The following is a 26,660-nucleotide window of genomic DNA, read 5'->3' as shown; positions in this document are numbered from 1 at the left end:
GTTTACGTGTACTGGCTCACAGCTGTGATGATTTGAAGTGACTGACCCTTTGTGAGAGTAGTCATGCTTTTGGACTTCCCAAATGTTTTCTTAAAGTAGAAAACAATGCAATGTGTTGTTAGATTGCCATCATAAAGCTTAAATCAAGCTAACTTTGTGCTATCTATTCTACTATAGCTAAATACTTTAATACAAGTTATGCTTTTGTTTAGCTATTTATTAAATAGCCATAGCTAATGGTTATATAAACTAGGCTCTGGAAGGCAACAGTGCAATACATACTACGAGAGTGAATAAACCACATCTTGTCTTATTATTCATACAGGTAACATTTATTACTGTTATACTTTTCTTGTTGTCTCTACATGTTAAGGCAATACATACTATGAGATTGAATAAACCACATCTTGTGTTATTATTCATACAGGAACATAACAGTGTGTTGTTGTTTTGCCTTTCTTTCCGCCTCTTCTTGACTCACTCATCGCAGCATGAATGTGAACCATTCAGTTTGTGTTGACCATATTGATGTCCTATTTTCATAGGTAAAACCCATGTGTGTTACAATGGAAAGGAAATTCAACCAGCAGAATCAGCACATGATTTCCACTGATGTAAAGGGAAGTGTACCAGTAAACTAACAGCAGTTAGGAAGATAATGTTATATAATAATTTCAGAACCCGAGACAAAATCAGTATTTTGAGGTAAAGGTGACTAAATCCATTAATGCTGTTGTGCTGAAAATACCTAAGTCCACTTTTGCGGCTAAAAGTGCAACGGTAAAAAACTTGAATATTTTTCACTTACGAATAAAGAAATTTGTTCAAAAGTTTGTATACTTCTGAAACCAGCACAAACATACACTGATGTCATTTTCACGAAAATATTAATCGCGCTGATTTTAATGATTGAAGTAAATTATAATTGCTGGTTTGCTCCTATGCTATTATGTGTGACTGAGGCACTTTCAGTACTCGGCTTGTCAATTAAAATATTTATAGCCCATAGTCTAAAATCTATAATCCATCATTCTAGCCATTAGTTGATAGTCAATAGATTACAGACTGCAGCAGATAGCTTACAGTTTTAACTTTTACAGTTTGAGGTTTATAGTTTGTCAACTGCAGTCTATATAGTTTTTAATTTAAAATCTAGAGTCTATAATCTGCAGTATTTAGCTATATCTATAGTCTATTGTCTATAATCTATAGCTTATAGTCTAATCTATAGTCAATAATCTAAAGCTCGTAATGTGTATGCCATTGTATATACGATATCATATACTGTAAAACCTCCAATTGAACGCCATGGCACTCTATTTTTCCACCCTTTCTCTATAATAGTGGCGGTCAATTGAAGATGGTGTTCAAATAAAGATTAGCATTGTATTTTTCAAATGGCTCGTCAGAATTTTGGGAAGATAAATTTAGCCCTTTTGCAGGCGACGCAGATGTCGCCTATATTTTGCCCTCTTCTTCCGGTGGAGCGACATTAAACCTTTTGGATGCAAAAAGTCTGCTAATTTACCTCCAACTTGTCAAATATCTCTTAATAAATATGCATTGAGAAACTGATAAATAACATAACAGTTGATAGACTGATGAAAAAGAAGGTTGCAGTTCACTAGAAGAGAGTGCTCAATATTAAAATAGAGCATTTATATAAACTATATTAAGAGCTGAAAACTTTTAAAACATTTTACAACTTAAAGTTTCATGGTTGTTACCATTCATCAGGTAAAATTAAAATGATCTGAAGCTCATATGACTGTACGTAAAACACATCGAGTAGCTTAACGATAAAGGCCAGCTACATATAATAGAACAATTTAATTGGTTCATGTCACAGCATTGCAAATTAAGTGCTTATTTGAATGTTTGCACTTTAACACAAGCTAAGAATAGCTCCAATAGCAAAGAAAAATCTGTGCACATTATTCCATTGATATGGGCTGAAAATATCTGTAGATGCAAATAAAAGCACCATTGACTTTTTGGATATATCGTTAGATCTACAGAATGAATTATATAGACCCTTCAGCAAGCTCAATAATATGCCTAGATACGTGCACACAAGATCTAACCATCCACCTTCCATCATCAAAGACATTCCAGCATCAGTCAACCTGCGCCTCTCCGCAATATCATCAAATCAAGATATATTTAGACAAAATACGAAAGAACACCAAGAAGCCCTTAATAGAAGTGGATACCATCATAAACTGACATTTAGTGAGAATACAACATCGCATAACACCAGAAACAAACGCAGGAGAAATATACTTTGGTATAACCTCCCTTTCTCTTAAAATGTTGCCACCAATGTAGGAAAGCTTTTTTTCAGAGCTATGAGTGAAGAATTTCCCAAAGATCACAAACTTTATTCGATATTTAATAGAAACAATTTAAAACTTAGCTATAGCTGCATGAAGAATATTGGACAGATTATTACAAATAACAACAAAGCGCAGCTATCAAACGAAAAGCCAACAGCAACGTGCAACTGTCGAGATAAAAGTACATGTCCACTGCCAAATGCATGTTTGTCCAGTTCTGTCATCTATCAGGCTACAGTTATGACCAACGAATATAATGCTACCAAACAGACATATGTTGGCTTGACAGAGGGCTCATTCAAGAAAAGATATTACAACCATCGTAGCAGCTTCAACAATCCATCAAAACAAACTTCAACAGAACTAAGTAATTATATATGGCAGCTTAAAGAACGATCCATCCAGTATGACATCAAGTGGAGAGTATTGAAAAAAGTGAGTAGTTACAATGAGACCAGTAAACGCTGTATTTTGTGTATTTGGGAGAAGTACTTCATTCTATACAAACCTGAGCTTGCAAGCTTAAACTCAAGAAACGAGCTTGTGTCAAAGTGCAAACATTCAAATAAGCACTTAATTTGCAATGCTGTGACATGAACCAATTAAATTGTTGTATTATATGTAGCTGGCCTTTACCGTTAAGCTACTCGATGTGTTTTTACGTACAGTCATATGAGCTTTAGATCATTTTAATTTTACCTGATGAATGGTAACAACCATGAAACTAAGTTGTAAAATGTTTTAAAAGTTTTCAGTTCTTAATATAGTTTATATAACAGTTGATATAGATTGTTTGTAATTAACCTGCGATGATATTATAGCTTGTGAGCCGCTTTGTAATTTTTTGGAGCTTTCAATTTTTATCTTATTCTACAATTTAAGGCATATATCTACATTTACCAAAATTTCATAAAAGCTTTTTGCATTCATTGGTATGTTTGCTACAGTTTGCAGCCAACACTATCTTTTTATGTGCAATAGAAAAGGAGTTATGAGGGTCGATTCATTGTAAGGTCCGATTACCGCAATGACGCTATTAAATAATATGCTATAAATCTGCAAGTTTATAAGAACTTTATAGAATAATAATCTATACAATTCTGCAGATATATATTCATGAACAAGTGACATAAATGAACCCTACTTATATTACATGCAGAAACAAAAATTAATGTTTTTGAAACAAAAATGTTTGCATCGTTTGCTCGAATGGCCAATACCATACCATACCATTACCAAGTGTCCAATACCTTCCACAATGTCATTAGGCCTTAACTCTTCTTCTAAACTGCTGAACTAATTGATATTAGCGCCAAACAATTTTTGGCAGGGCAGAACCTTTGCGCGTTGCATTTAGCACAAGTGCGATGCGTAAAAGTTTTGCTTTCTAAACGTAGCCTTTTGCCTAGAACTAATCGTTTATTTACCATTGCAAGTGTAAACCGTTTTTATATACATGTACTTCGAAGAATCAAAACTGCGTTAAATTAGAAATTACTATCTGTCTGATACAGCTATTAATTATTTCTATGGTGTTGATTTCAAAGTTAACAAAAAAAGCGCAAAGCTTAGGAGTTGGACAACAAGATAATTAATTGTTATTGACGTAAACAATTCATTACATTAATTTTGTGGACACCTTTTTACTGATCCCTTGATATTATGGGTTCATAAAGATCAAAGATTGTCAAAGTGGCGGTCAAATGGAGGTGGCGTTCAAACACAGGGTGGCGCTCTATTTTTCAACCCTTCTTTCATAGTTGCGATCAAATAGAGGCGGTGATCAAATAGAGGTGGCGTTCAATAAAAGGTTTTATGGTACCTTTCGAATGGCTTCTCTCTATGAGAAAAAATTATCAGCTAGATGTGTAATTGTTGGAATACAAACTGTTACTCTACATGTTTCACTCCTTACGGAAGGTACAGATCTTACCTTATTCAATAACCTTGTAGCTACGGCACAAGAACTGATGTAAAAGGCTGACCAGATAACATAAAGGAGTCCAAGTACAGCTGGATTACTTCTGAGCTGAAAAAATAAAGATATGTACATCTTTATCAAAATATACAGATTTAGTAGGTCAGTAGTAAAGCACTTTTTTACTTTTGTATTTTGTAAATCTTTGTACAGAGACTTTAATACAGTGGAATAAATAGCTAAGTACGTTTTAACATGTAGTGGAATACATACCACTTCTATGTACAGTTCTGTAAGACCAATGGTGCGACATGTCGACTGCATTCTCACCAAGATGCAAGAGAAACACAAAAGCACACATCCTGGTATGGCCAATAGTTGAAAAAAACCTCGGTGAGATTTTCTTTCTTCCTCCACTGAAATAAAAATTGGGGTGTGTGGAATCTTACCTAAAATACTTTGTTAGTACCTGCTATTGTTTGTCAGTGATTATTGTTACTTAATAAGTTAGTAGTAACTGCTTTTTCCTTTTAGCAATATTAGTATGTGTTAGCACTTGTTCATACTTGTCATTAGCTTATGTATCTGCTCTTATCTGTTAGTGTGTGTTAGCATCTGTCACTACCTGTTGAAAACTGTTATTACAGCTTATAGATGCCAGTAATAAAATATTAGACATTGTAGCAGGTTCAGAGTGTCTTGCAATTTCAAACCCTGACACTGCATAGAACTAGATATTATTGTAAACTTTTAGTGTCATGGTACTTCAATTTTTCACACTTCCGTTACGTGATATTTTACACTATCTTTGTGAGTGGAGAGCTATTAGCATCAGCTTAGGCAGTTTAAAGATTTTGCTATGATGTTTTCCTCATGGAGTTCTTTGTATATGAAAATAATAAATACTAACAATGTCTCAGAGACGTTAAACTTTGAGTAGAAAAACTGCAACTGGCAGCAAGGATAATTCATAGTACGTAAGATGTCTACAACTGGGGGAGTAAACTATCTACATCTACTAACATGCTGGCTCAAACTGATTTTATGCGAGTAGTAACTCAACCGCTACCACCTTTCTAACAAAATCCAGCAGATCCAAACATACCTTATGAGCCATAGATCAGAGAGATCAGAATCTATTGCAACTTGTGGAAGATTTAGCGCAGCTGGATGAGTTAAATAAAAAAGCCCAATTTGTAACTTATTTTGAAAAAAAACATGATTTTTTTAAATTTAAACTTGACCATTGATAGGATTTAATCGGTTAAAGATGCAGCTTGAGCTCTACGAAGCTGAAACTTGGCAAGAAACTGCACTTCACAGATCAAATCTATAGAGCTCAAAGTAAAAATGAATCTGTTGATGACTTAGAGACTCAGAAGACTTGTTCTAAGACATAGCTACTGTAGATATAGTGATGATTGCAAAAAAGACATGATTTGAGACCAGATTGCAAAGAAGGTATGCGATAGAAAATTTTGGGAAAAGCTGTTATTGAAGGCTGATGGACAAAGCAGACGGTCTCGATGTAAGACGTTATGGAATGCCCTGAATGTAGTGAGCGCACCTGAAACTGTGAAACAGCCATTGAATTTGCTAAAACGCGTTAATGCCAAACTTCCAATAGTGAATAAAGTTAGGTATAAGCAGCAGCGTGGTAAGCTTAACTTTTTCTTAACTTAACAAAAGTTTGACATCGATCTGGTGATCCATCATGTCTAGCTAATGAAAAACAGTGCAACATTTGTCATTGCTGGAATCATTTCTTGGATGCCAAGTACTGCAGGGGCAGGATAGAGTGTAAAGTTGTTGATAGATGTTATACTAAGAGTGATGATGAAGTAGTGCAAATATTTGCTGTAGGTAGTCGCAGATTCAGTGCAAATCTTTGCTGTAGGTAGTAGCAGATCCGGTGCAAAACTTTGCCGTAGGTAGTAGCAGAGCAGGGGGAAATCTTTGCTGTAGGTAGTCGCAGCTCCAGTGCAAATCTTTGCTGTAGGTAGTAGCAGAGCCGGTGCAAATCTTTGCTGTAGGCAGTAGCAGATTTAGTGCAAATCTTTGCTGTAGGTAGTAGCAGATCCAGTGCAAATATTTGCTGTAGGTAATAGTAGATCCAGTGAGCTTATGACGAGTGCTAGAGTTCAAAGTGTAGCGAAAACTGATGAGCCAAGTGTTTTTACTTTTCAAGTGGATAGTAGTATTGATATTTCAATATTATCATATGGACTTTTCAATTCACGGTTTCTGATTCGCCAGTGAAAGCACCAAAAACTCTGATTGATAGTTCCAATAATGTAATACCTGTTAAGGACTGTTTAAAGGCTAATGTTGATATGCAAAACAAGTCATGAAGCGTTTGTTTGTACGTAGCAAAATGTGGAAGCGCTTTGATAGGTTTTGAGGATGTTTGATGCAGTTGGTGTTGAATCAAGTTCTTAGTGTCAAAACAAACGTTGTGGAGAAAAAGACAAAAATCCTGGTTCATGCATCAGATAAAACTGTAACTCAATGCTAAATTATGTGTTCAAAAGTACTTTTTGCTGTGAGGGACAAAATTTAGAATGAGCTGAAGCGAATGGTTGATGAGGGTGTGATAGAGCCTGTTGATTTTTCTGAATAGGTTTCACCTCCTGTGATTGTTGGTAAAACATTTTTAAATCAAGTCTAAGTTTGTACTGACTTGTCAGCCTTGAACTGAAATATAGTGGTAGACTGTCACTTTTTGCCTAATATGAAAGAGCTAGTACATTCCATGTGCCGTCAAAATGTGTTTTAGACTTTGAATCTCAAATCTGCTCACAACCAGATTTCCCTCATAGATAGAAGCAGAGATTTGATTGCATTCATTAGCTTTGAGCACCTTTTTCAGTGGTGTAGAGCGGTGTTTTAAGTAGCTGAAAGTTTAAGTCTGAAACTGTTGAAAAGTCTTTTATAATATTAAAAATGAGTTTGCCACTAAAGGTGCTTTGGTTCTTCATGATGGAAAAATGGTAGTGCCAAAATCTAGGCAGACTCAAGTTATTAAAAATAGGAGTGAGGCTCACCAGGCATCACCGAGTGTAAGAAATCTATCAGATCAAAGTGCCTGCAGAAATCAAAGGATGGAAAAATTGAACTGGCAATTCAGGATTGATCAACTTGTAAGACAGATGTCAAGTCCTGTGTCACACCTAATGCTCCATTGCATCATGTTAAACGTTTGGAGCGAGTGTGAGAAAAGGGTGCTATCAATTGGGCTGGTCATTTTGTTTTGGCTTTTTGAGATAAAAAATACGCAGAATTTTAGGAAGGATTTTGCAGAAAATGCCCTGAAGTAGCCTTTGTGTCTAGAAAAAGCAACCTCGAACTGACATACTGTATTTACCATACCAGTTGGTACATTCCCCATACATTCCCCCTTACATTTAGAGCATGAAAACAAGTCCTTTATGAAATATTTAATTATACTTGAAGAATATATTGCGTTTAAAGTTCATTTTAAATATTTATTGCTATAATTATCATGTTTGAACTAAAAACTGACCACCCTCAGCTTATCAAGCACTTGCTTTTATTGCCACTACAGGTAAAATAATTAATCTTTTCATGACAGTTTAGTGTCATTTAGTGTTTAGTGTTCAGTGTGATTAGTGTCAAGTATCCATTTGCATTTTTGATGACATGTCTAATTAGAGGAGATGGATAGTTACCAAAAAACGTTAATCAGATGACGCAACGTATTGTTTGTATGCTGAATTAGAAACCAAAGGACAAAATTTACGTAATAGATATTTAATATTTTAAAAATATAAACCGAGTATTTCATTACAAAAATAATTACTGCTATAATAAGGATATAAGTAATGTTGTCCTTTCTGTCACACAATGATTATTAACCAATTATACAGTTTTATCATTTCTCTCTGGTAATATTGCCTTCCTCACAGACTTACCAACAGCTGGAATAAAGACTGCAATGAACAGGGTTGAGATGATCAAAGCTCCACCAGAGACCCAAAATGTTGCAGTATACCCTACAAACTAAAACAGGTAGAAGTTGACCACAAGGTATGATCACATAGCCAATCAATACTACATGTAAATAAGTAATTGAAGACTAAGGGTGCGTAAAAAGTATAATCAGAATACTATAATGTAAATTTACAATTATATAGTGATAACTGCACCACTAAAATGAAGTCATGCTCAAAAGTTGAAACCGATACTCAAAGTTCATGCTCAGCTTATGTATTTGTAAGTTAAAAATTTTACCTCATACAATGATCCTCCTAGCGCTGTACCAAAAGCAAAAGCCAGGCTATTCCCTATTTCTATTATGCCCTGTGAAAAAAAGTAAAGTTTAAAAACATTTTAAAGATTCAAAGAGATTTTTAAATCTAATCAACAGAAAATAATTACTAGCGAATGCCTTGATCAAGTTCCTTAGTGTTCATGAATTAGAGATTGTACAATCTAAATTACTTTAACCCAAGGAGGCGTACTGAAACAGGTAAAATAGCAATAATGAGAGCTTTAACAAGCTGTCAGTTGCATCAAATGTAGAGATACAGAAGAGTATAAAAATAGTGCTGTATTAACGATGCACATACTATGACATTGGTAGACTGAAATCCTGAAGCTTTTAGTAGTATACTTGTAGTTGAAATGGTTACCATTGCAGAGCCCGCTCCTGCAAAGACTCGCAGTATAGTACATAAGGCTAGGAAGCACCATCCACTTGATATTACTCCAACATATCTAAAATAATACTGTCTATACTGTAAGGTTTGATAATGTAATATTTGATCTAAGATGATGATCATATCCATTTAAATGTCAAAGTTTGTCTGTCTGTTTGTGTGTGTGTGTGTCTGTCTGTTCGTTTGTGTGTGTCTGTTCGTTTGTGTGTGTCTGTTCGTTTGTGTGTGTCTTTTCGTTTGTGTGTGTCTGTTCGTTTGTGTGTGTCTGTTCGTTTATGTGTGTCTGTTCGTTTGTGTGTGTCTGTTCGTTTGTGTGTGTCTGTTCGTTTGTGTGTGTCTGTTCGTTTGTGTGTCTGTTCGTTTGTGTGCGTCTGTTCGTTTGTGTGTGTCTGTTCGTTTGTGTGTGTCTATTCGTTTGTGTGTGTCTGTTCGTTTGTGTGTGTCTGTTCGTTTGTGTGTGTCTGTTCATTTGTGTGTGTCTGTTCGTTTGTGTGTGTCTGTGTCTGTTCGTTTGTGTGTGTCTGTTCGTTTGTGTGTGTCTGTTCGTTTGTGTGTGTCTGTTCGTTTGTGTGTGTCTGTTCGTTTGTGTGTGTCCGTTTGTTTGTGTGTGTCCATTCGTTTGTGTGTGTCTGTTCGTTTGTGTGTGTCTGTTCGTTTGTGTGTGTCTGTTCGTTTGTGTGTGTCTGTTCGTTTGTGTGTGTCCGTTTGTTTGTGTGTGTCCATTCGTTTGTGTGTGTCCGTTAGTTTGTGTGAGTCCGTTCGTTTGTGTGTGTCCGTTCGCTTGTGTGTGTCTGTTCGTTTGTGTGTGTGTGTGCGTGTGCGTGTGTTTGTGTTTGTGTGTCTATTTGTGTGTGTGTGTGTCTGTTCGTGTTCCTGCTTGTGTGTGTCTGTTCGTGCATGTCTGTTTGTGCGTGCCTGTCTGTTTGTATTTTAGTATGTCCAGCTATAGCTATTAAAATCTTAGAATTAAAATCTTACATCATGCTGGATTTGAACTCACAAAGATTGCAACCGCAGGTTTGTAATCCAATTGTTGAACCGCGAATCTACAAAGGCTCTTACAATTTATAACTCTCACTATAGTGAGAGCTATAAATTGTAAATTAGTATGTCATTTAGCATTTGAAATAGGAAAAGAGTGTATACAGTATATATATATATACTGTATACACTCTTTTCCTATTTCAAATGCTAAATGACATACTAATTGAAACTCTATGAACTCTATGAAACACAACACTTTTCTGTCCTCGCCGTACTAGGGCTAATTTGTTTTCTGCAAAACGATATCAACAATAATTCCTCTCAAAATTAAAATTTGGCGATTTTATCTCAGTTCAGGGTCATCCATTATGGTAAAAACAAGTTCTCAAACAGATAAGTGATTAAACTTTGGTTAAAAGTTTACTAAAACTTCCTTCAGGTATGTTTTTAGTAAGCTAAATTCATATAAGTTAGATTCAGCGTTTATATTACACGTCTGTCTTGAAGGTAAGAACTCTGCACGTAGTAAATTGTGATGTTACAGTTTCTTGCAGATTATAACCACAAAAGGCACTAAAGTTATTGTAGGTGACTATAATTACTAAGGTTAACATATTGTTTTGCTGCTATGTTTCAATAAGAATGATTTTGATGATTTTTTTTATTGCGAGGATAATAAAAACACCTTATAAATAGCTGCAGGTAATGTACTGCAGGTAATGTACTGCAGGTAATGTACTGCAGGTAACGTACTGCAGGTAATGTACTGCAGGTAACGTACTGCAGGTAATGTACTGCAGGTAACATACTGCAGGTAACGTACTGCAGGTAACGTACTGCAGGTAATGTACTGCAGGTAATGTACTGCAAAGGTAATGCAATATTTATAAGCTGTTTTTTTATTACCAGTGAAACACAGGGCTTTCAGTTAGTTACAGTATACAAAATACTTGTTTTACTTCAGAAGCTTGAAGATTCTTGCTATTAAGTATTATTAAGTAATATATTAATAAGGAATGGAATTTGATTCACAAAACTTGAAAGCTTTTAATAATGCTTTTAAATTTTGTCTGAAAAGGGATCGCTGATAAAAATGAGGTGAATTTAAAGCTTTGACATACTTTCAGGTTGATTCAACAAGTTTCCGATAAGCAAGTTCATCTTTATCTATTCTGTAAAATTATTCAGAATATCATCATAGGATGTTTCACTGTACTAAACTCAACAAACATTTTACTTCTGCTTCGTAATTAGCTACATGCAAAAAACTTGAGATAAGATCGATTTGAGCTGTAATTGCAGAATCAAAAGAAATCGAAACTAGAAATGGCAGCTGACCAAAATAGTGTTATTAATAGATATAATATGATATAGAACAATATTGTAGTAGCAGCCCGCCAGGCACCAAGGCCGTGGGGACCGAGTCCCTGGTCACCCCAGTTACTAGGCTGAGCCGTCCAATCACTGGAAAAGGCTCGGTCACCATAAGGATCTATTGGACTACCAAGAGAACCAAGAATACTGTAATAGAAAACTGAATGCAAAAAAAAGGGGTGAAGCCTAAAAAGAAAAAAATATAAAAGAACAAAAAGATCATTAAGGAAGAGTTGAACGCGCACACTCTCTGCATGTTTGCATATGGTTTAGTGCCAATCTTACATGTACACTGATGTTTATTATAATGAATACATACAGTACATCGTTGGAGTTTAACAATCGGGATTATTGCTTGACTGTCTTGTGGACCAGCAGTTCCCTTTATAGTATCATAATTATTACTCGCTTGATTAATACTAATAGCATAGTATGATTATTTTATTTGCATGATAAAAAAGGGTAATAACAGTGGTTTGTTGCACAAAAAATACGTTTTGGTAGTAAGTGCAGCTATGACCTTAGGAATAAACCAAAAGTCATTAATTACATATTTCTGCAAATACTGTTAAAAGTGTGTCACTTTGCATGTATGTACACTGACACAGTTATGCGTACCATCACAATAAGCGCAGCCATATGCAGATTTGTGAAAAGCCCCACAATTAAATAGACATAATAGGCACATACCCAGTACACTCACACATGCACACAATTGTATAGAGAGTATACAAGTAAGCAAGCTTTTGGAAATATAAATTCTGTTGACAAAATTGTCATTTTATAAAAACTTTTTTTAAATTTAAATATGTTTTTAGGTATCTTTACAGGTATTTCAGCTTACCCAAAGAGTATTGGAGTAACTCCGACTATAAGAGTTCCGACCATACACATACTTTTAGGTGGCCATCTTGTTAGCTAAAACAACAAACAAACTTACTCAGCGTGTTTTGAGATCGAACACATTTTAAAACCACATTAATTTTTCCGTATTTATCTAAAACTAAAAAGAAATTCAAAAGACAAATAGTGTATTAAAAAATGCTCAATTTAAAATCAATGTTTGATTATATTGGAAATTAATTAAACTAAGATCATAGGAACTCATAAATATAGAAAAATCATAAAAAATATATATTAAAGTCAAACCAATAAAATTTACAAATGGACTCGATTATTTACTTTTGAACAGTTATAACATTTTTACTGTTTTGTGCATATAATAAGCAGCGGCACGATAGTTGGAGTTGCCTCCTCTCTGTTGGAAATGTATTTATATTCTAACATTGGGAAGTAGACAGGATTATTATAACCTTCGAATCTCTGAATAACTAAGACCTAAGCAGGTGGTTCTTAACATGAGTGCAGGCGTGGTAAAGGTCTTTGTTGAAGAGGGTATATCTAGCATAAGTTAACCTTAGCTTGAAATCTAGAAATACTCATGGAAATATGGGAGTTGTGTCAACATGAAAAAAACTTACTCTCAAACAGTTTCATCATGATCTAAAATTAGTCTTTTCTTTCATGAAAACTTTTTTTTATTAAAATTTTTTACAATTTAGCTGATGCGACATGCTCTAATATTATTATTCATAACCTAAATGGAGCTCAAAGTTTTCCTATGACTGGATCAAAGAGATGGCAGTTAAATCTGTATTAGTTACTGCAACTTTTTTGTAAATAATTGTTTTTCTTTCTTCTCAAGTTAATTTTTACTTTGCAGCCATAAAATAATTCTGGTAAATAGACTATGTGCAAACTCTATGTAAAAGACTCTAGACCACATATATTTCCTTTATAAGTCTTTGCTATCATCTGTGAACATATTTCTGTTTTACTCATAAAAAGCTGATGATATCGATTGATGAAGTTATTTAAAAACTTATAAACACAAAATATAAGTTTATGATCTTTTCATTTCACCAAAATCACTATAAAGACACACTTCCTAAATTTATAAAGAAGTAATATACTGTCAGTAGTTATCCCTTTAATAACTTCTTTAGAATGATCATTATGTACCTTGACCTTGACCTTTATATAGTAAATATAAAAAATCTATATAAGTATAGTAAGTCCTATTATATATAGTAAATCCTTTAATATTTGATGATGGTTTACTTACAATTGTACCAAAGATTGGAGAGGAGATAAATCTTGCAAGGTCATAGGCGGAGTAGACAATTCCAATATAAGCCATATTGACGCCTTCGACCCTTGCTACCTCCGGATAGAATGGGTAGATCATTGTATCTGACCCTCTTGACAAACATTGTAGAAACACCAAAAATATCAGCATTCCATATTTTTTTGTAGAATTTGTATCCGATACGTTGTCTTTTGTGTCAGTGTTATTAGCAGATAACAGCTTTGTCTCATCATCATCACTCGATTCCATCACCGTTAATCAACCTAAAATAACAAGCAGAACTTAAATGAAATTCAGAGTAAGAACTTAAGTCTATCAAACTTTACGAGTACCTGGTGAGTCCCGAATTAGAACACTAATAAGAAACATGTAGCTTAACTTGTTGGCTAGCTCCTTTAGGTTAATTATAGTTGACATAGTTAACTATAGTACTAACATCCTAACGTTAAACTGCGTGTCATTAAAAATCAGTATAAATAAACATAAACATTTATTTTAGTTTTGTGCACTGACAATGTATCTGCATTTTATATATCTGTTAGCATATATTTTTTATAAATTTTTCAAAGTTAATTAACTCTTTGTAGTTGGATATTATGTAAATATCCCAAGGTTTTTTTGTGATTAGCTAGTAATGCAGAGGCTGGTTTTCATGGAAGGCAAGGATTTTCGAAAAGCTGGCTTTTCAGAGGAAAGCCGAGGAACCGTCTAGCAGGTCATGTTTTTCAGATTTTTAGAATGAGAAGCCTCAGTGGGGAGAGCGAGTAAGCTGAGCTACTGAGTTGTTGTGCCTTTGCTGACAGGAAATCTGTTTGTGGTGGTCTAGGCATAAGAAACCATCAAATAGCAGCGATGCTGCTGATTCGACTTGCATATGGGGGAGGCATACGGGGAGGCAGTAAGAGCAGCTATGGGATCGCTTTGCCGGCATTCTGCTGTGGCGTGTATCACCATTGTGGTAAAGGCCCGGGGGTAAAGGCAAGGTTGGTGTGTTAGGATTGCAGCTCGGTGCTGCGTATAACTTCTGTTGATTTGACTACAGTGGTTTGGACAGGTTGTGTAGAATGGGTAGTAAGAAATTGCGACAGTCTGTATATTTTAAAACTCTATAGCTCGCTTCCATAAAAACTCGAATTTAGAATTAGAGCTTGTTCTATGAAATAAGCCTAAAACTTGAAACTCTTAACATGAGACTGTGTGTCATTTAAAATCAGTAAAACTAAACATAAATATATTGTCAGCTTATAGACTGACAGCATACCTGTTATTTTACTTTCACACTTTTTTATAATTACTTGTTGCTAGAAAATACTTCTATATCTAATGTGTAGTTTCAACAGGTTTAGTAAAATTGAAAAAACAAATAGTGAAAGTCTATTTATTCTACAACTCTCGGTTCTCAACTAGTTCGGTTTCAAAAGAGCCTGAACCTCTAGAGTGAGAACCTATTTGTTTCACAAAACAAGCCTGAAGCCTAACGCTTAAAAAAATTAAAATCAAAAAATTTGAATTTCAACAACATTAGTAAAGATTTACATGCATAAAGACAAGTAAGAAAGGTAATGAAGACAGAAAACGCTACAATGAGACATTCATTACCCCCAAACCTAAACAGTAACCGACTGATGAAAAAAAGAGTTACTAGACATTCTACTAACCTGATTTGTATTCCAAAGTATACACGTGCTTGAGTTGTTTCTTATGTCCTGCTCTATCTCACACTCCCCAGCTATATCTAGCGCTTATCAATTCAAGATCTCTCTAGTGGAACTAATGTACATAGTGTCTTGCTTCACTCGCCATAATAATTAAGATGATTTATTACCATGAGATGGCGGGAGTGTATCTTAGGTCATCTAAAAATATTTATTAGGGTTTTCATCCACTCTCCAAATCTATTTATTTTAGCTTCAGATATAGTAGTCTGAACTAGTAGGCAATTAACAAATATGCCCTGCTCCTTGTTAAATATCTTCTACAGCTCAGTGAAAATAGAATCTTAATAAAGTGCTCACCAAGTGTAAAGTGATAGAAGCAATCCGAAGCTGGTTGTGGTTGATTGTTGAGAGTTGAAAGAGATGTCTAGGAAAGTTAGAGGAAGCCAACAGGACCTAATATGAGTTGAAAGCACTCAAAAGGTTCATAATTCTGCTCACCTCGGTTGTATTCATGACTGAATTTAAGAGCTGGCAATTTAATAATATCAATATTAATTGGCTCTTCTTTAATTTCAACTATCAACATTTCTGATTTGTTAATAAAATGATTAGATTGCTAATTTCATGTAAGTTTTCAGATTTGTTGTAATCTATTGCACAACAATGCGATGCCAATGCAATGACATAGCATAACTCCCATATTAAAGAAATTTCAAAAAGTCTATCGGTGTATAGAAAGACCATTGCATATCGTTTTATAAATCATAGAATAAAAGGTTTATTTAGACAATCACTGAAATTGGACTCATGAATTTTATATATCTAATGTAATTTTTGGCGGTTTTCCACCTTTCTGTTCGCTTCTTCTGCCATAAGTGCAGCAAATAAATAATGGAAAAATTATTTTGTGGCTATAGAATGTAGCCAATTAGCTCAGCTGGATAGAGTGTTAAAGTACGGCCACACGTGCCAATTTTTGGTTGGTTTCAACCAAAATCCTAAAATGAATGAAAAACACAGATTTATTTGGCTGAAATTCACAGAATTGGCAAAGCTGGGCATGCTCATCGAAATTGTCGACAAAACGCTTTTAATTGCCTAAGCAAATTATTAGCGAGCAAGATTGTAGCAGCTTTTGTGATTTATTATAGTTTGAGGCACGTAACATGACACGAAATAAAAATACTAACGCAATTCGCCAGTAAATGCGATGCAACTGACTGAATTGAGATCCTAAAGTTGCCTAAAGATGGCAACTCTTTTTACAACAGAACTTTTGCTGTTAAAAAGAAATTGTTATTATCAGAAATGAAACGATTTGTAGACATGGTGTTCAAACGATAGAAAACCAAAAATAGTGCAATCTAAGCAGTTGCATCATATCTACTATGTTGAATTGCACTGGTACTTTTATTGTGTGTCGTAATCCGTGTCTTAGACTATGCCAACTGCGAAAGCTGCTAAAATCGCGCGCGCTAACAATTGGTTTAGCCAATTTAAAGCGTTTCGTTGATGATTTCGGTGTGTATGCACAACCTTGACCATCCTGTGAATTTTGATCTAAAAATTCTGTGTTTTTCGTTCATTATGTGATTTTGGTCAAAAATAGTAAAGAAATTGGCATGTGTGGCCGTACCTTTAATCTAACAAGCTAGACATCACAGGTTCTAGGCCATATTTGTCAATTTCCTAATCATTTCATTAATTGTGTATACAGTGTTTTGTGATAGCAGAAAAGTTGGCACATTCAAAGTGACTGCTATTTCAACCCAAAAAGTCTTTGGCTTTCATAATGAGCTTTATCATTTCTGGTGATTAAATATGGATTCACAAGTCACCTTTTATTAATGACGAGTGTGTGAGTTCTCTTAAATAATTTTCAAATAAAGCTGATTTAGTATAGTAGTATTTGACAATTAAATTATTCGCTTGTAAAAGTATAATTGCTGTTTAGTATTATAGCATACAAAATGCTAAAACAATGTGTATTGCACCAGTTACCTAATTAATAGTGTAACAATCTCATTGAACAAACTTCTTTAGTTCATCTCCATGAAACCAGTTAACATAAAAACCTTTGTAAGGTTGGGCAAGAATTGAAAGTTGATGGCAGGCTAAGATAAAAACTGTTAAAGGCAGTGACACCTTTGACACCTGCAATTCTCCAAATGATTTGAACTAAATTGTTTTGCAACCAGTCAATGAAATACTAAGGCACAATAAATCATCTAAATGTCTTGGCTGGTTAAATCAGAGAGAGGCCACTAAGTGTAGGACATTTCTCATCATTAAGTTTGTGTTCAGCAGAAGCTGTGATTGCAAAACATAACCAGTCATGCATATCTTCACAGATTAAAAGTAGACCGCTCAACCCTCTCTGAAGGAAATTTATATTATGAGACACGAAAGTGGAATTAAGGCCTATATAGCTAAGTACCTATATATTTACATTAATAATACATTAACGTAGAAGGCTGGTGAGTATCTGGTTACATATTAGACTGGGAACCGCTAATCAGTTCAAGGTCATCTCTTTATATGCCACGTGTCTTAACAGTCAAGAGCTTGAATAATTGACTGACTGCAAGAAAGAAGGGGTTGCAGCCATTTTATAAAGTTTCCTCAGACAGCCTTAATTTACTAATACTTAAAACTTAAGTCACTCACTTGATGATTTCTCTGATGAGCATAAATCATCTTAGGCTAGTTTCCTTAACTACTGGAATGTCTTTGGAGGCAGCATGCTGTAATGAGCTACCGGTTACAACTGCTATTTATTAATTGAGCTCAGATAAGTCATCACCTTTGGCTTGATTTTCAAGGTCAAACTACCATGATGACTTAAATGGCTGCTATGAACAAAATAGTCATGTTAAATCAATCGTAATGGTCTAGTCAAAACTCTGGCCAGTGATAGTAGGGCTCGCTATCATAATTTTAATGGCAAGAATGTAAGATTTCAGGCTATTAAAAAAAAAAATACAGTTGACACAATTGGTTTCAGTATTTTCAGCGTGACATTCACTTTGTCTCCTTGATTGAAAATTTTTTTGAAACCCAGACCACCATGACTCTGAACTTCTAACTATCAGTTTTAGATGTACCGAAAGAAACCACCATGACTCTGAACTTCTAACTATCAGTTCTTAGATGCACCGAAAGAGACCACCATGACTCTGAACTTCTAACTATCAGTTTTAGATGTACCGAAAGAGACCACCATGACTCTGAACTTCTAACTCTCAGTTCTTAGATGCACCGAAAGAGACCACCATGACTCTGAACTTCTAACTATCAGTTTTAGATGTACCGAAAGAGACCACCATGACTCTGAACTTCTAACTATCAGTTTTAGATGTACCGAAAGAAACCACCATGACTCTGAACTTCTAACTATCAGTTCTTAGATGCACCGAAAGAGACCACCATGACTCTGAACTTCTAACTATCAGTTTTTGATGTACCGAAAGAGACCACCATGACTCTGAACTTCTAACTCTCAGTTCTTAGATGTACCGAAAGAGACCACCATAACTCTGAACTTCTAACTAAAAGTTCTTAGATGTACCGGAATAATGAACAGAATTTAGATGATTCCCTGACAAGTATTTCTAAATTGACCAATCACATTAGACACATTTTGAAAGAGTTTTATTGCTGCCGCCTAAAAAGAATTTTATTGTTACCGCATCAAAAGAACAAAAACGATCCCTCGACATCCAAACAATTCAGTCATCAGACCAATAGAGCTGCAACAAGTAGAACAGTTTCAAGTTAGGCATGCAATTTACGCTAAATTAGTCACTGTACATTTGACTGAGTTTGATAGATTTGTACTTTTACTGAACTACCGTTTTTGAACTTGATAAAAATTACAGGTAATTGAAAATGAAGCATTCAGTACAACAATTTGAAACTACATAAATTTTAGCATAGTGAATAAATAGCTAAATTATTTTTACTCTTTTTTCCTTAATATAGTAATAATAGTAATAATAATTATTTTTCATTTTCATAATTTACTTTTATTGTTGTCTGCTTATCTAGTCGCTGTGCACAGCTTACTAATTTACACATTGGTATGGTCTCCAATTTAAACATGGGCACATATGACATGGCATGTATGACATGTGTGACCAGTAAGTATTCAACATGAAATGCTGACAGACTTGCCAAAATGAAGTATAGCTATTAATAATACATATTGATAACTACATAGAATAAATTCAGAAATGAGTGATAAATCTCTAATCTTATGTGTGTAAGACATCACAAACTCAACTCCATCAAGTCAACCCTACACTATTTAGTACTAGAGTCAGAGGCTGGCTGTTGAAGATAAACTTTAGTCAAGTCTTCAGATTTCAAATATTTCTCTATTATCTTCTCATTAACCTCTCTCAAATTGTCTACTTTCTCTGTATCGTACACAGCTTCTTCCGTGACTTCTTCATTATCTTGAGACTCTATTACTTTTGTTGGCTGACCCGTGATTCTCATATAAATAGAGTAGCATCCAATTAAAAGTGCCTGCAAATAGAAAAGGTAAAACAAATATGGACAGATTCCAAAGCAAGATAACTAAAAACCTTTGATATGTTTATGACACTGGATGGTACTTAGTATATTAGATCAGAGTTAATGTAAAAGTTGATAATAAATACTATAAATTACTTTGAAAGGTTGTAAATGAGATTTTAAGAATATTTCTTTTGTGGTAAAGCAAATATATATCCAAAGACTAAGCAATATTTTAAAATTTTACATATAGTTTGCAATCTTCACTGTTTATATCAGTACTTTTATAGTAAAAAGTGATCTACAACTAAAGACTACATACTTGAAATATACCCTTATGCATCTCTATAATCTCCACATGAATGTATCATATAATTGATATTCATGATAACACAGTAGGTTAGTTGTATCATAAATACACTTGCTTAAACTCATATTTTCTAACAATGTTTGTATGCAGAATAAGGAGCTTAACATCGCAATATACCAATAAAGGACAGGTACATGTTAATTAGACAAATTATAAATCAGTAAAATTAAATATCGTAAAGATTGACTATAGACAATCAGTTCATTTTGTACAGACCATCATAACTTTTATATGATTTTATAATATTTATGTATTTAACTGATGGAACAGAAACGACTTAACTAAGATAACCTAAACCTTTTATTGTATGACTTAATATTTATATATATATTATATATATCATATATATATCATATAATATATATGTATCATATAATATATATATTATATAATATTTGAAAAATTATTGCGAAAAAAGTAAACTTTTAGTATTTGCGTTACAAATTTGTTTCGTGCGAAGCACTCCTCAGACGCAATTGTACTAAAAAAGTTTTTAGTACAATTGCGTCTGAGGAGTGCTTCGCACGAAACAAATTTGTAACGCCAATACTAAAAGTTTACTTTTTTCGCAATAATTTTTCAAATATTTCATACTCCACTAATAATCTTTTAGGTTTTTAGTGTAGAGTTCTCTTTTTATATGCTTTTGCACTTGCTTTTAGTTAATATATATTATATAATATATATATCATATAATATATATATATCATACATGTATAACATATATATATCATATAATATATATATATATATATATCATATATTATATATCATATATATATATCATATATACATACATATATATATTCATATATATATTAATATGAATATAATGTATTAAATGTACTATACTAAATGAATATAATATTATATTCATTTAATATATATAAATATTAAATGAATATAATATTATATTCATTTAATATAATACATCTAAATGATAATAGCAATATAATACATTCAAATATTCATATAATAATCATATTTGCTTGCAGATAAGTAATAATATTTAATGATTTTAATATCGCTACATCAATATTACTATTATCAATATTACTACTTGCTATTTAATATGAACTTGCAAGCAATGCAGATGAACTTACAGAATGTTTGTGTTTTCTAAAATCACTCCAATGCGTGACATGAGTTACAATCTTTTAGAAAGCAAGTCAGAGACAGAGACTAGTAGACAAGATAGTTCAATGAGGCACTTTGATGAAATGGCGCAGTCCGAGTAGAAACTTTGAATGAACTCAAAACCCATCTTATGAGCACTATAGCTACTAGCTACTAGCTACTAGCTACTAGAGCCATTGATAACAGAAACAAACAGTTTTGAGTATGTGAGGAAAAAAAGATATTTCATGTTTTTTTTTACCAAAACACCAAACGCATATTCTGTTATCAAAACTAGCTGTAGACATATACACAACTAACCAATATAAAGTTGGCAAAAGCTAGATAAGTTGTGGTTCATCCAAAGCCTTTTTCCTCAATGAGAACTCCTGATATAACAGGTCCAACTGTAGAACCGAGTGACATTGCACTGTGCACAAGACCTGTTACCATACCGTAGGTGTGCAGATTGTCTCTTTTATACCCATTTACCCTGAAGCATATAATAAAAATATATACTTACTAAAGGCTCAGAAAACATCTCAAATCCAACCGCGCTTTCATTACATATGAATGCTATGAGTGAGGTGTTTGATTATAGTTGAATATGACAATTAAGGTTAGTAGAAAAGCTTTTAAATACAATACAAGTGAGCAAGCAGTTAAGTGTAAGTACTTTCATTGGTAAACTTGGAAATGAAAGTTGCAAATTATATGTTCCATATTTTTATAAACGATATATTTAGTTCTACAAGTAATACTCAGTTCTATCAAGTTAGCTATCACTTGATCAACTTTCCATAAGATGATAACAACCAATATATGCTATATAGTAGATCAGACAAAGTGTCAAACATCAGAATAGAGATGAACATCAAGATCATACTTTAAAATATCCTACTGTATTATCATTGTAACACTAAACTGTCTTATAGTATTTTATAGTCAGATGTATAACTGCTGTGGCTCATACTTATAATAAAAGGTAACAATGTGTCAGTACAGGACTAGTTGTGTTGCAGTGGTGTCACATCAATAAAACAATTTACCAGTAGACGGTGACCTATATAAATAATTTAGCAACTATACCTGATTTCACCTCTGTGATGACTTGTATCTACAACAGCTGCAACACTATGTTGAACAAAATTTTTCTAACTGTGCCTAAGTAGTGCTTTACAGTTGCAGCCAATCGGGTCACTTCTTTATCTAGTGACCACGATAAACATCTCTTCTCTAACATAGGTAGATAATACTTGCTCAGCAAGATTTAAAGCTGCTTGGAAAGGTGTTATGTAAATAACAGAAGATGGAATGTACACAAATATCATATCAATGGTGGTAAGCCAGAAGTACCTGCAATGAAACGGAGATGAATGCTTAGGCAACAAAAGAATTGACAAGTATATGCTCCATTAAAGTGTGCTATAATATCTATGAGAAACAAGAGCTACAAATAGTAATTTATATATAAAATGTTTTAAATATGATGGTTAATTTTTAAAAAGCTAAAAATAATAACACACTATAGCACCTTTTCTTGAGCAAACTTTTCAAAAATTAATCTTGAAATGGTTCAAGCAGATATCATGTTCACTTACTTTTTGCCGCGAAATATGAAGTCAAACAAAGGTGAAGGACATACTAGTAGAGCTGTGACAGCAGACCAAATCCAGCTAATGACCAAAGCATGATAGTTACTCCGTGGAAACTGCAAAACAGACCAATAGTGTACATATATAAGAAGATTTATAGTAAAAATTAGAGTACATATTTTGTAATATATTCAACATGAATAAAATAAAACTACCCAGCAATAAACGGCTAAGACACATTCTTTGGTGTGTTAAAATATCTACACTCTGTCCTACACAATACCTAATGTAATGCCATGGCTTAATCCATTGCTCAAATTGAAAAATTTGAATTGTACAATGATAAAATCTTCAAAATATCAAGAAAAACAAAATGATTTAAAATAACCACCTCATACAAAAAACTAGACCATGTGCCATGCTGTGTCCATAGTCTGGGGTCGGCCATTTGTCATCCATCATCCGCCATTTTTTACGCGCCAAGTGTTGTCTAAGGTCTATACAATTCATAGTCTACTGTTTATCATTGGTAGTTTGTAGTCTATAGTCTATAGTTCCTCATCTGCTATCTACAGAATGGAGTCGATCGTCTATCATCTATAATGTACCACCAGTATTCTACAGGCTGCAGCTTTTTGTGGGGGTAGTTGAGTCTATAGCTAACTATTTGCAGCTCTTTTTAAACTCCTACAGTTTTTAATTTATATGTTTAGCCAACAGTTGGCAGGTGATAGTCAATAGTCTATATGGGACACTTGATAGACTATAGTTTTAGACAAGGGTTAATCCTCTGTTGTCTATAAATTAGTTCAAAATTTACAGTACAGTTTATAGCATATAGATTTTAGTTCAGACCTTACAGTTTATAGTCTATAATTTTTAGTTTATGGACTACAGTTTATATTCTATAATCTATACTCTATAGTGTGTAATTTGTAGTCTATTGTATTTATGCTGTTATCTACAACTTCTCTCTATGAGAACAAATTATCAGCAAAATTGATTATTGTCAGACTGAAAACTGTTACTCTACATGTTCCATTATTTATGGAAGGTACAGATCTTACCTTATTTAGTAACCTTGTAGCTATGGCACAAGAACCAATGTATAAAGTTGCCCAGATGACATAGAGGAGTCCAAGTACATCTGGATTAATTCTCAGCTGACAAAATTAAATGAACTTTGATCAGAATATACAGACTTAGTACGATTAATGGAATTCTCTTTAAGAAAACATAAATATGTGAGCCAAATAAAAATATAGATTTATAGAGAAACGTTTAAACATGTTTAGTATTAATATAAATCTTGCTATAAACATATTAGAAACACCATAGCAGTAAATGCTTAGTATAGTGTAGAGATTTTATTCCTTAAACCGATATGAACCGCATTCACCTGCAAGTTGAACCATTCTATGAAATGCTGTTTGTTTTGACAGAAAAGATTGTTTCCATAATGAACTAAAATGTCATCCTCTACATCATATTCGTTTACTAGCCAAATCACTGCAATTGATAGCATTTAGTTATAGTTGATATATTCAAGTATTCAGAGTTGTACGATCTAGCTGATCCCTTGCTGGGAAACCCTTAAATTTTAAAGGAGCCATGGGAATAACAACACCATGAAGTATGTCTCAATACTTTTGCTATATCTGTTGGCAACAGGAATTAGTCTTTCAATCACGATCAGAAACTTAAATGGCATACAGGTATCTAAAAAGCTGCTTCATAATATAAAGAGAAACGGCAAACTAAAGTAAAGAAAAACGGCAAACTAAAGTAAAGAGAAACAGCAAACTAAAGTAAAGAGAACCAGCAAACTAAAGTGAAGAAAAACGACAAACTGAAGTAAAGAGAATCGGCAAACTAAAGTAAAGAGAAACGGCAAACTAAAATAAAGAGAAACAGCAAACTAAAGCAAAGGAAAACAGCAAACTAAAGTAAAGGGAAACAGCAAACTAAAGTAAAGAGAAACAGCAAACTAAAGTAAAGGGAAACAGCAAACTAAAGTAAAGAGAAACGGCAAACTACAGTCAAGAGAAACGGCAAACTAAAGCAAAGAGAAACAGCAAACCAAAGCAAAGGGCAGCAGCATACAAAACTTTCTATTAACATAGTGTGCTCCAGATGGCTACAACTCAGAAACCTTCTAGTAAACAGTTCTCATTATGTTACACTCTCAGGGTGTTCATCAATCAAGGCATCTCTGAGTTGTCTATATAACAATGGCAAACGTGTCACCAAGAAATGGTTTTTAGAACTCCCAGAGTTCTCATCTAGTCATTAGAATATAAATACCATCGTGCTATTGCATTTACGTGTTAGGGTATTTGGTAAAACTTAAAAATAACTTGTTAAAATACTACCACTTGTTTAAAAGTACTTTTGTATTTTACAAGTTCCTAGTATTTGCCACATTTAATTTTCAAGAAAGCTATGTTGACCACTTGCACCATAGCTAAAAAGGTAGAGCAGCATTGCTACCTCGGTTTATAAACTCTCACAAAATTATTCTAATTTTGCTGTCAGGTCAAAGAGATCAAAGGATTTAATAAATAGCTGCACTATTAATTTTTGCAGAAAAATACAATATTCTTTTATTGCTCTGTAAGCTGGTAATACGTAGTGCTAATCTTATATACTTGCACTCAATATCAATTACCTTGATATTGAGTTCTCACCATTTTTTACATTTTTGTACAGAGACTTTAACATGCAGTGGAATACTTACCTCTTCTATGTACAGCTCTGTAAGACCAATGTTTCGACACGTGGCTTGTATTCTTGCCAGAACATAAGTCAAACATAAAAGCCCACATCCTGGTATGGTCAGGAGTTGGAAAAACCCTTGCTGAGATTTATTTTCGTCTTCCACTGAAATAAAGATCAGGATTTATGGAAGTTTATATGTTGGTACTTGTTAGCATCTTTTAGTACTTGCTACTACTTGTCAGCACTAGTCAGTCCTTGATAGTACTTGGTTAATACCTGTTATATTTTTAGTCCACATTAGTATGGTTTAGCACCTGCTAGTACTTGTCAGAAGCCTAAGTGCCAGCTATTATCTATTAATGTATGTTAGCATCTGTCAGTACCTGTTGAAACCTGGTGTTACAGTTTATACCTGTCAGTTATTAAACACTTCACTAAGCAGTCTGTTTAGAGTGATGTTTAATTTTAAACTTGTACATTGCAGGTAACTAGAGTTCACTACAAAATGTTATACATTACCCTTAATGAATGTAGAGTTTAATGCGCCTGCACAAAATTGTGTTTTGAAATATTTATTTATATAATAGGTCTACATTGTAGTTAAAATGTATTATAAATATTTATCACTATAACTATCATGTTTGTGCTTATAACTGATAACCCTCAGCATATCAAGCACCTGCTTCTATTGTCACTATAGGTCAGGTAACCCACTCTCTGATGCTAGCAGCTTAATGTCAAGTATTCATTTACATGTATTGATAAAATGTCTATTTAGAAGAGGTAGATAGTGAACAAAAAATCATAAAAAAATGTGTAAAATATTGTTTACATGCTTAAAAAGAAATTAAATAAAACATTTACTCAATAGATCTTTAATGTTTTAAAAATACACATCGAATGTTTTAAAAAAACACACTGAGTATTTTGTGACAAAATAAATACTGCTAGAATAAGTATGTACATGTAGGTAATGCTGTCTTTACTGTTACACAATGTATATAACCAGTTTATCAGTTGTATCATTTCTCTTTGGTAATATTGCCTTCCTCACAGACTTACCAACCGCTGGAATGAAGACTGCAACGAGCACAATTGAAATAACCAAAGCTCCACCAGAGACCCAAAATGTTGTAACATAGCCTACAAACTGCGACAGATAGAAGTTGACAACAGGATATGATCAAGTAAACAATATGAATTAAAAAAGCTATTGAAGACTGGGAGTGGGTAAACCAGTGTAAT

General features: G+C 33.7%; 1 protein-coding gene across 4 annotated transcripts in view; it reads right to left on the bottom strand.

Annotated features, from left to right (window-relative positions):
* LOC137399227 (MFS-type transporter SLC18B1-like) overlaps nt 1-26,660 on the bottom strand; it is a 49,981-nt gene that overhangs the window by 5,051 nt on the left and 18,270 nt on the right. Inside the window, exons 6-13 of one of the 4 annotated variants that reach the window (XR_010979131.1) lie at nt 26,478-26,565; nt 25,435-25,577; nt 23,765-23,860; nt 22,704-22,813; nt 22,363-22,458; nt 21,424-21,595; nt 19,172-19,628; nt 18,789-18,945 (exon numbers count right to left, since the gene is read on the bottom strand). Coding sequence is in view for 3 of the 4 variants with exons in the window: in XM_068085238.1 (XP_067941339.1) it covers nt 4,270-4,365; nt 4,528-4,670; nt 8,187-8,274; nt 8,506-8,574; nt 8,844-8,991; nt 12,136-12,209; nt 13,417-13,539 (741 nt within the window). In the remaining variant the exon portion in view is untranslated. Of the gene's footprint in view, nt 1-4,269; nt 4,366-4,527; nt 4,671-8,186; nt 8,275-8,505; nt 8,575-8,843; nt 8,992-12,135; nt 12,210-13,416; nt 13,544-18,788; nt 18,946-18,994; nt 19,629-21,423; nt 21,596-22,362; nt 22,459-22,703; nt 22,814-23,764; nt 23,861-25,434; nt 25,578-26,477; nt 26,566-26,660 lie in introns of those variants that run through there. The other 3 variants (XM_068085238.1, XM_068085239.1, XM_068085241.1) reach the window with 3 other exon arrangements.

The sequence above is a fragment of the Watersipora subatra genome, chromosome 7 (assembly GCF_963576615.1).
Source record: "Watersipora subatra chromosome 7, tzWatSuba1.1, whole genome shotgun sequence".
In the NCBI taxonomy this organism is placed as follows: domain Eukaryota; kingdom Metazoa; phylum Bryozoa; class Gymnolaemata; order Cheilostomatida; family Watersiporidae; genus Watersipora; species Watersipora subatra.
The sequence above is the reverse complement of the archived record's forward strand: the minus strand, read 5'-3'. Positions and strand labels throughout refer to the sequence as shown.